At 49.7% G+C, this 10,785-nt stretch overlaps 4 protein-coding genes across 4 annotated transcripts; 2 read left to right on the top strand and 2 right to left on the bottom strand.

The window, feature by feature from the left end:
• Positions 1-670: 670 nt before the first annotated feature.
• G6M90_00g017900 (uncharacterized protein) lies at positions 671-1,917 on the top strand (the record flags this gene model as incomplete). Its single annotated transcript, XM_014693257.2, has 2 exons — positions 671-755; positions 815-1,917. 2 exons carry the CDS (start codon positions 671-673, stop codon positions 1,915-1,917), a joined length of 1,188 nt encoding a protein of 395 aa, XP_014548743.2.
• Positions 1,918-2,433: 516 nt separating this feature from the next.
• On the top strand, positions 2,434-2,887 carry G6M90_00g017890 (uncharacterized protein; the record flags this gene model as incomplete). Its single annotated transcript, XM_066129807.1, has 3 exons — positions 2,434-2,452; positions 2,507-2,587; positions 2,646-2,887. 3 exons carry the CDS (start codon positions 2,434-2,436, stop codon positions 2,885-2,887), a joined length of 342 nt encoding a protein of 113 aa, XP_065985833.1.
• Positions 2,888-3,262: 375 nt separating this feature from the next.
• G6M90_00g017880 (uncharacterized protein) lies at positions 3,263-4,162 on the bottom strand (the record flags this gene model as incomplete). The annotated part of the gene is made up of 1 exon (XM_014693258.1): positions 3,263-4,162. The coding sequence occupies one exon, from the start codon at positions 4,160-4,162 to the stop codon at positions 3,263-3,265; it is 900 nt and encodes a 299-aa protein (XP_014548744.1).
• A 2,845-nt stretch (positions 4,163-7,007) lies between these two features.
• G6M90_00g017870 (uncharacterized protein) lies at positions 7,008-9,082 on the bottom strand (the record flags this gene model as incomplete). Its single annotated transcript, XM_014693259.1, has 3 exons — positions 7,008-7,568; positions 7,620-8,926; positions 8,986-9,082. 3 exons carry the CDS (start codon positions 9,080-9,082, stop codon positions 7,008-7,010), a joined length of 1,965 nt encoding a protein of 654 aa, XP_014548745.1.
• Between the last annotated feature and the right edge of the window lie 1,703 nt (positions 9,083-10,785).

Raw genomic sequence — 10,785 nt, 5'->3', positions numbered from 1 at the left:
TTTTATATATTTTAAGAGATAATTTATAATAAAATATATTTATTTATAATAAAATATATTTATTTATAATAAAATATATTTATTTATAATAAAATATATTTATTTATAATAAAATATATTTATTTATAATAAAATATATTTATTTATAATAAAATATATTTATTTATAATAAAATATATTTACTTATAATAAAATATATTTACTTATAATAAAATATATAAGAATATATTATAATATAGCCTGATATCCAGGTACCTGGAGGTGCATGAGCGCACCTAGCAAAAAGAGTGAGCCCGCCGAGCAATTCATTCGACGAGATTTGTTGTCAAATCTCACACATTTGGTGTGCAAGGTAGAACTGAGAGGTCCTACACAGCAGTAACCGTCATCCAGATGCAGCGACCTTATTTTCGAAGCGGGAGAACCCCTTGGGGAGACTCCTCTCGCGATAGTTGGTCCAGGCAAATGCCGGAACAGCCATTGCGGTTTCCTGGTGTGCGTGTCTTTTGCAGAGGTTAGCCGAAGGGCCGGTGATGTGAGTGATTGGGCCTGGGTGAAGCCGGCTCAGCGGATGGTGAGAAGCAAGGTCCCTTCACCTGATGCTCCGGTTGGGGATCACATCGAGACCATTTCTCCGAAGGACATGCTTGACAAGAAAGCTTCGCCAGAGATGGCCGACATTGGTATTTCCGGCACTGAATTCATCGCATCGTACAACTGGCTTGATGATTGCTATCCCAAGATTTTCATCCCAGGTGCGCATGTCTGCGTGACTCGCTGTGCTCGTTAACCTCCCGACTGACCTGCCGACCAGGCAAGCCTCCGTTGTGGACTCCTCCTCTTATACGCCGCCAGCTTCAGGAGGACAAAGGCATCTTCTATCGAGATCGCAACGCAGCATCGTACCCTAAGCATCCAATTGAGCCAGCCATCGTGTCGGTTATGCAGATGCATAGTACGCCACGACACGTAGACGTGTTTGCGTGCGCGAGCACGCTGAGAAAATTGCTTGGGTTCCTACAGGGCGACGATAGGCCGTTCCGGATGCTTGTTGAAGTTATTGCCGGGACCGTTCATCTTATCCGTAGGGAAAATAGACCAAAGGAGCAGATCCTTGGCGTGAGAGGCTACGGCCACACGTTCCCAGAAGCGTATACTACTTGGGAGGCAGACGTGAAAAGATCCATTTCGCATCAGCGCATCCTCGGATATCGGTTTTGTGGTCTCGACATGATGGTGCGATACGAGGGCGACGGCTACATCAAATCGGACAAGACACCACTAAAGACGAGTAATAAGGCTGACCTGCTGGAGCTACTCGGCGGCCTCCAGGTAGACCGCGCGGGCAAAGCGACGAGCTCTGACGATTCCGAGAGCATTCTCCACGTGGGGAACGCAGGAGAAGAAGTAAAACAGGAGCAGGTTTTTGACTTGAAGACGCGCTCAGCCAAACGACAAGACGAGGATATCCTGGCAGAGGAACTGCAACGCCTGTGGATTGCCCAGATCCCCAACTTCATTCTCGCGTTCCACGACCGAGGCCATTTTGCAAATGTGCAGATTCAGAATGTGAGAGACAAGTTGAAGGATTGGGAGGCACAGAATCAATCCTTGCTGAGGGGCTTCTTTCATCTCCTGGGCCACATTATTGACACGGCGGGCGACTACGGAGATAGTCAGCTCGAGATTGTCCGACCGGCTGGAGGTGGACTCGAGATCCGAAAACGAGCGCCTGAGGCAGGGAGTGTTCTCTCCGGTCCGGTGAGGCAAATCTGGGCAACGTGGCTGAGCGATGGTGAGGATGCAGGGCACGACGTGAGAGCAGCCTCCTTGGATATGCACACGGCGAAGGAAACCAGCAGCGAGGATGACACTGCCTGCGACGATCAATGCGGCTATTGTGGGAAGTGTGCCTAGTAGGTGCCTTATGGATTCAACTGAGAGGGAACCAATCGATTGCACCCATGTGCTCTGCCGTCTGAATCCCTCGATGAATTTTACCCATTTCGACAGTGGCATCTTGATCTTGGTTCGGTTGCTCTGATTGTGAGGTGGTTAATTGTGATGGTGCAGAGTATTGTGTACAGTAATACCCTTCATCGCCTTGATGCGCAAATGATGTGTATGATTATGAAAGCTATCAGTTGTTGCCAGTTGGGGTTCAACTTGGGGATGGTGAGATGATGGTCGTAGAATCGCACCCCGACAAGCTGTGCACATCGTTTATGTGAAATCACCTCCTCTTATTTTGCAAAGTGGGGTGAATAAGCTTATCCAAGTCTACAAGTCCCCCGATACATACATTCCCCACTCTTATTACATCAATACCTCATTTGCAGCTGTCAAAGGACTGGAAGTACTTAAATAGCATGTGGGAGGCAGTTCCACTCCAAAGATATGCTCGAGTCAAGGTGAGTTATTCGCTTTCAAACAATGACAATGCTAGACCAAGGTATGAACCCCATTTCACACACCTTTTGCGCCCTGGCTAATCCTAATGTCACAGTCACCACGGCCGTGTCCCTACTATTACTATGCATGTTTCTACGCATCGCCTGGGAATCTGGAGCGTCTGCAAGACGGACTAGTAGGGCTCAATACTCCTCGTCATCGTTTCGAAGCGTGGCTGTGCTAACTCGTCCAAGAAATATGGCTTGGTGCCCTGATGCTCAATGCCGCACTTCTCATGACGAGAGCGATGCAAGTGGGCTCGCTTCACCCACAGTACCGCAAGCTCCTGTTTCTATGGGCTGCTGAAATGCTCCTCTGTTTCGTCACTTGGATGTGGTCGTTTCAACCGCCGGAAACAGAGCGCTGGGCCGATGGTGATGCGGCGCGCGCGGCCCCAGAGGCTGCCGTACCTGCTGATGCCAAGGGTAGCAAGTGATGTGAAGCGACGGCCGACAATTGCCAATGCGAAGGAAATACAGATCATTGCTGCAAGGTGAAAATAGCCGTCGTTGGGACATGCACTGGAGTAGGAAATACTCCGTTGGTTCCTCTAACCTGGGAAGCGAGTCGCTCACAATTCTTCGTGCTTACGTTGTCCTACTCGGACCATTAGCCCGCGCGAGAGCACACACATCAACCAGCCCGACTGATCAGAGTACATCAAAGTAATCGAGGTATATGGGATTGAATAAATGACAGGTCCTCTCTAACTAGCCAAACAAACTGGTTCTCTGAGGGCATTGGCCATCTGCCCGCTTTTGATATACCCGTATCCTCTGAGCGCCACTGCAGACACATGCCGTCGTTTTACCTACAGGAAACGAGCCATCTGCCCACAAGAATCGACCGTCTCGTAATTGAGGCCAAAGTTGACGGTTTCCGGAATGATCCTATAGTAAAAGTTTGCCGCGTGGCCGGTCTCGACGAAGCCAATCATGTCGTGCATGTTGCAACAATTCGCCCTGTTCGCCCACCAGTGAGCGAGCGTCTGCGACATGCTGATCTGATGGGCCCTGGTGAGCTTGGACTTGATGCGGGTGGTGTACGAGACCTTGAAGCCCGGGGCGCCGGCACGCTTCTCAAACCGAGAGGCCAGGTCGTCGTCGCCACCGCTGCGCTTGGTCAGGACATCGTGAGGCAGGTAGATGTGGCCGTCGCCGTTTCCAAAGTCGTACACGTCCATGTTGAGGGTGTTGTTGCCCGACGTCAAGCCCTGGATGCTAGCCACCTCGACGGGCCTGCGCTCTCCGGACTCGTACCGCGCGAGAATGTGCGGCGTCGCGTCCTCGATCGAGTCGAATGTCGCGCCGTCCTCGCCAAACTCCCGACGGAGAAAGTCCACCAGCGACTCGGCGGACTGGCCGTCCCGCGCGGAGATGGCCCCCGTGCGCTTGAGGATGAGGAAGACGCTGGCAATGGCCCCGGCAATGGCGGCGGCCAGCTCGTCGCAGTTGTGGCCGTGGCTACGCCTGCACACGTACAGCGCCGTGAGGCCTCCCGTGCTGGCGTACACAACCACCTCGCTGCTCGTGCCGATGCGGTCCAGCACCGAGTCAAGCGTCTGGCACGAATCGCGCCTCAGCAGCGGCGACGAAGGCGTGACGTCTGTCGTGAGGAGCTCCAAGTCTGTGGTCTCTCGGACGTCGATGGGAGTGGCTAGGACGCTGGCCAGCAGAGGCAGCATGCCACAGAAGAATGTACCGAATTGCATCTTGGTAAGAAAACCGCTGGACTAAACGAATTGTTGAATGTGGTTGCTCTGGATTTCATCTTGAATGCCGGGATTTTATACCGTGTGTCGTCTGTCTGTCGCTGATTCTTGCCAGTCTTGGATTCCGTCTTTTGTCGACTACGGTGGCGGAGATTTTTGCTCTTCGCGGACGATCCTTGACCACGAAAGCTATGCTCGTCAGCTTATATGCATGTTTTAATGTGCCTAGATCCATTTGGGTCGGTGTAGTGGCATTCCGGAGCCACAGCTAGCTGCACGTCAGCGGTAAACAGATGCCGATTTGCGAATCGCAGCCAGACATTGAGCTGCCAAGTGGTGAGCCGATGGGGTTGGTAATACCATGGATCAAGTCGAATGTAACCCGACCCGCGGGGCATTGGGCACGAGGGGAAAAGTATTACGATTATGATGCGTTTATTCGGTCATGACAACTTGCTCCGTATTGCACATGTATGACTTGAGAGGCTCGGAAGTCAGCCGACAATTTGTGGTTCTCTTGGGTCGACAGGTTGGTTTTGCATGAACAAAAGTGAGAACATTTGCAGCGTGCAACAGAAGGTTGTTTCTCTTTTATTATTAGCCTTGGTCTTCGGTGTAACCTCGACCGAGTGACAAGTTGGAAATGAAACATGATATCATTACAGTTCAGCATAGGTTGCCACAAAGCTGTATATCGAGGTGATAAAATTCATCTGCTAGCTGCCCCTTTACAACTCGCAACGGCTTACAAAAGCCTCTTCTCGTGTGATAACATGAACATCTGTCAATTCCATTAACATGGTTTTTTAATTTCCCCGTTTGAAAGCACAGGAGTCCCCTTACCCAAGGATCGCTGTGAAGGGCGTTCCCAGTCTAGGCCCTTCTCTCCTCTCGCCCATGCATCCTAACGCCTTTGGTAATTCTAATCTACAACAAGTGCAAGTGGATTGAAGTTAGAGTCCAGCACGTTCCATGTGGTTTTCGGCGGCTTAGGCCTCGCCGGCCAATTGATAATCTCGGGCGACTTGTTCCAAATCCCGTCATGCTGCCTGCGCGCCTTCCAATCCTGCAACAACAACTGATGGTCTGCAAATGCATGGCCCCATTGAACATCTACATGTTTCACCCAATCTCGAGGCAGAGTGTCCTCATGTTGGTCCTCGTGTGGTACTGTCGAAGACTGTCGTCGCGAGTAATCATCTCGTACGTGGTGAACTCGACCCCCTTGACATCGTTTCTTTTTTTCAGCCTACGCATCGTCTTCTAGTCGTGATGAGCAGTTGATGCGGGCTGCAAAATTGAAATCAGATAACATCATGCAGTCGGTTGAGTCGTTGATGACGAGGTTTCTGGGGGCAATATCCTGGTGGGAGATGCCGAAGCAAAGGTTTCAATCGTCCGCGAGATTTGTGAGCTACTGAAGCCACTTTAGTCTGAATACTCGCGACCTGTTCTTCTCTAAAGAACCTCCAGATATTTAATTATTCGTAAATCCAACGACGCGACTGTCGAGCTCGTCGGTGACGACGCGATCAATTGGCACGATATTGGGATGACGAAGGAGGCGTATCCAAATGTTCATTTCGTTCCATGACCTGGCTGCGTATTGTATGTGGAAGTAATATTTGAACACAGCCTGTGATATGGTTAGCATTTTGCAAATCATCTTTGGCTGGGAAGACGGGTCTTTTTCATTTGGCAGGAAGGAGAATGGTATTGTACAAGATCCGCATCCGGACCTAATCTGTCAATCTCTTCCAAGGCATCCCTGCTGACGGTTTGTATCCCCTGTGGCAAGTCTACTTCTGAGAGGAACGGGTAGTGCACAAAGTATGTATGGTCATGCTTGGCATCTGTGTATGTTGATACGATCTCCCCATCGTCGGAGATGTGGACTCCATGGAGTTGGAAGGGATGTTGTCAATATGCCGACGAAGAAACTCAACAGCAAGAATTTAATCATCCTGTTCGCCATCCCTTGTCACGTAAATGACCCGTCTTTGGTCCCAATCAGTAACATACCAGGTGCTTGATTTGCCGAGGATGACATCCCCGTTCAAGGAGAAAACTCGCTCCAACCGACGTTTCCTATGTGTTAGCTGTACAATCACGCCGCTCCTGATTGATTTGTCAATGTCTAGAATGTTGTGTCTGGACTATTTTGAGAGTCCAACTTCAATTCGGTATAGGTGGCAAAAATTTGGATGAGGCTCAAGTCTTTGGCCTGGGCAGAGAACGCACAACACTTGGGCGTTGCTCGCCGACTTGGCTTGAACCAAGTATTGTACCTACCCTATATGGTTCTGATTCCTTTTACTGAGAAAACTCCGACTGCATCTTCCTAATAGGTCACAGTAGGAGGCAAAAAGTATTCACCGGATCAGGTTCCTCGCTGTCATGCTATACAGTATAATGTACTGTAGGATATTAGTAGACTGCTATATTGGCGAACATATTCTGCCATGGACTTTATATGCTCCGCTATTCCTGTATTATAGCTCTACCAAGACTCCAGTCTATATCAAAGACCTCATCTACCAAGGGCAATGGTCATCCTCTGCACACTTCATGACCAGCGGTTTGCCACGTGCATATATAATCCACCGGGATGAAGCCCAAGCACACCGCCGCAGCCGCCAACTCACATTATGATCGGCTCCTAAATGCTCTCCGAAATGACTCCCAGCGCTATGAGGCTACCTTCATTCTTCTGAATGTCAATATTGTTCACTACCACGCAGATCACGCACGTACCTGACTCCAGTAGAATCCAGTAATGGTAGACCCAGCAGCAATTGTCATGGGCTTTCTCACAAACTCAAGATCAACAACCGTTTTCTTCTCTCTAAAATGGCAACATCTGCCCCAATTCGTCCAAATCTGAGTTGTTGGCACAAGCATGGACAATATCATATTCGGAATGTGAGCCACGTGCCTTGAATGATTCCAATTCCCCATCTTTATAGATCCACATCACGTTGTCGCTGGTGTAATACCTGACATATATCTCAATAGCAGTGATGAACTCACCGCCCGGACCGTCAATATCAAAGTGAATAACCTTAGCGTACTCGGATGGTTTGTATCGTCCCAGCCTGCGACTTGCAGCCGGGACGTTCTCGGCGTCGAAATGAAACTCGATGCCGCGCAGTGTACCCAGGCTGGTAACAGACATGCCGGTCAAGGAACGGAGATGTGACCCCCTAGGCCCTCCAAACATGGTCCAACAAAGTGGTTGGTACCTGGCTGTCGATGTAGGTCTTGCTGTGAAATAATCGTCATTCAGATGTAAATCATTCCCTGGGATTCGGGGGTACCAAAACGCGGAATCTCGGAGAGAATGGCGTTTTGTAGTATCGTTTTTCGGAATGCACTCTGCGACAGCCAAGCTCACCATCTTGAGTCCCTTGAGGCTCTGTCAGCGGTGCTGAGATTGATGAATGGAGGGCTAACTTACGTCGAACCCGGCTTTGATGGCTGCGATGGGCCCCGAAACCGCAAGGCGCTTCGTTTTGGGAGCCTCATGCGTACATCCAACCCATGGCGATGTTGGCCTGCCCTCAAGCACGCATTGGATACCTTGTATGCCTCTTGACCCTACGGCCAGGTTGAACCCTTGGAGAAATGGAACCTCTAGTACTAACTCATTACCCTCTGTTCTGTATCCCAGCTGAATCTCTTGACCACTTTTCGGGATCAGCCTCATCCCCGCAATATACTCAAGGTCTCCTAGCTGGATAACAGAGAATGCAATTTGATCGAGATGGCTGGGAAGTGGTGTCTGCCGCTCGTGGAATAGACGACACCCTTCCCCAAATCTGTAGCCTGACTCGGTGCTCGTCTGCCTATCTAAATCGCCAGTTGCCTCTGACCAGCGTAACCACCCTGGACTGACTAGATTCGATCGGGACAAAGGCAGCACGGGAAGATCGTTCCCTCGCAAACATACCGTTCGCCAGACCTGCTGGATCAACTTCCAGACCCTTTCTCTGTTTTGCATGCCCTCATCGCGATGGGCCTTGTTGGTGCGATGATATAACCATCTCCAGTCAGATGTCTTGTCCCACTCGCGAGACTCAAATAGCCAACAACGGTCAGCACCAGCCCTAAATCTGGAAGCCCAGAATTGATTGCTGTAGAAGATGGGTATAAACGACCGCACAGCTCGACGGGCACTGAAAGCATCTACTGTTGGCAGATGTGATGCAATCTCGAAGCAAATCTCCCGAGGAAGTGCGGTAAAACAGTTTGGCACTATGCTTTTTGGTTGAGCAGCGCTTGGAAATTGCGGCGTCTTTGGAGCCTCTAATGGAAGCAGTCGGATCTCCGGGACACGACAAGGATCATGTCTGGCAACCTCGAACAGCGCCAGGTCTTCGTCCCGATCGACGAATCGGTGTTCCCAGGGGTAGCAGTCCTGATCATTCACCGTGATCAAACCCCCGAAACTATGACCCCAACTAAGGCCGGCCTCTGTAAATGGACACGGTAGCGACTGGCAAATTTGGAACAGGGTTCTACAAGGGATTGGCTCGGGGGAATAGACCGTGCCTAGAAGGGACCAGCAAGCCTCATGAAAGGGAAAGCCGTGTAGACCGTTGAGTGAGTCCTGACGAAACACTCCGACACGGCCAGTATCCGGAAAGTCGTATCCCTCGTCATCCCATCGCGCGTTGAAGTCTCGAGGGGGAATGAACCAGCCATCATCGGGATCATTATAGATTCCGACTCCTGTTACTGCAACCCCGGATGGGCTGATGTAGACTATTGATATTGACGTCAGCTTAACTCTTGCGAGGAACGGCGGGCAATTTCAGACTTACGAAGGCGAAACTGGTTTTCCCAAGACGCCGCACTGGGGTCTTCATAGTTGAGGATAATGTATCCGCAAAGAACACAGGAGAAGATACTAGGGCTCATGGCTTTTTGGCGTCCGAGGTAAATTGTGAGACGAGGATAGCCAGAAATATTTGCCCTATTAGCACTTAAAGTGCAAATTCCACCCAAATTTTCGGGACGTTGCTGGTTTGCGGAGTTGCCGCGGTGCTGGTCACATCCACAGGCTCTTGACGAAAAATTATTCTGGGAATCAAAAGTTGAATGGGTAAATGTGTTGAACGGTACAGCTCCTTGTACAAAAGTGAAAATTTGTGGTTGGCAAGGCAGTCTCGGCTGGTATTCACGCAGCGTGTGATAATTTGGAAGAAGCTGTATTCGTTCGCCTGTGTCAGGTGAGAAAGTCGACTAGGTCACGTGGATGGTATAAATAGTTGTAGAAGGTACATGAGCAGTCTCGAAGCACCGGCATAAAGTTAGTAGGTTTAAGTTTATTTAACCAAGAGTCCAAGACGGTAGCTCAGGCTATCACGAGACAGCTAAAACTAGCGGGCCGCGACAAAGCACTTATTATATTAGTATATTTACGTGGTCCGTGTTATAATGCGTAAGTAGTTTATTGTTTTGGGTCTTTTATTGTCCTTGGCTTAATTTAGCTTGCTATTATATTTGTAAGTCTTATAAGGGAAATGTGTTACAAGTAACGGGGTATAATTCATCTATTACTAAAGGTCTAAGAAAAAGAAAGCTATTAGCTAGTAACTCAAGACCTTTGAGACCCTCAAGCTACGAGATTAGTATTGAACCGAGCCCTTTCGCTCTATTGCAGCAAGGCCGCCCAAGGTATGTCCTATTGCCCGAGCCAATCCTACTGAGAAACCCAGGGTGTACGCTGGATGTTAGCCTATTTCAAGACACAACCTCCCGGGGCAGGGAGATCAAGCCTGGCATGTCTACATATGTCAATACTATTGTCTGGTATTTTCGTCGCGGAAAGGGGCGCTGAGAGTCGGGTCTCGGGCCGTTTCTGTCGGCCACTGCGACACGATCCTCGTCGCCCGAATCAGTGTCAATTGCTGCCGACCCGTCGCCTAGTCTGTCTGCATGTGACCGTGGAAACCGTACTCTCGATTTTGTGCTTATATTAGAGTTACTTCCCACTCTTGCAGAATATGATGCCAAGTGGGGTTTGAAGAGGAGAAACCACCACCGGTACAAGGTTTATAGTTTTGGCTCTGCCCTTGCATCTGTTTATTACCCAAGACTAAATTATTCCTATAGTATTCTAATATTCCAAGTATATCCATGGTTCGGGGAGCAGCGTGTACGCTTCGACAAGTCTCTCAAAATGGCCTTCTTTCTCTCGCCTATGCTATTGTCTATTGAGTATTAGCCAGCAGAAATACCAGCAGGACACATGCCACGGAAAGTCCCCTTCCACATGGCAACACTGAACATGTGGCCCTTTGATTCACAATATCCGTGCAAACGGCTGCAAGACATGGCAGATCAGACCTACGACTACGTCATCGTTGGCGGCGGCACAGCGGGTTGTGCTCTCGCTTCAAGGCTCAGTGAGAGCCCCGAGACTACCGTATTAATGCTCGACAAAGGTCCCATTAAAGACAGTTATCAGTCACGTATACCGTTGGCGTCCGTGGCAAACGGAATATACCCAAGCGCCAAAACTCGTCCCTGGGGAACAGGCCAGTTCCAATTCTCTCAGCAGAGGCAGTAGGCGGAAATTCGAGGATAAACGCCATGATTTATACGCGTGGAACTCCGGC

Source organism: Metarhizium brunneum, chromosome 1 (assembly GCF_013426205.1).
Source record: "Metarhizium brunneum chromosome 1, complete sequence".
Taxonomy (NCBI): domain Eukaryota; kingdom Fungi; phylum Ascomycota; class Sordariomycetes; order Hypocreales; family Clavicipitaceae; genus Metarhizium; species Metarhizium brunneum.
This window is presented reverse-complemented; position numbering and strand designations above follow the sequence as displayed.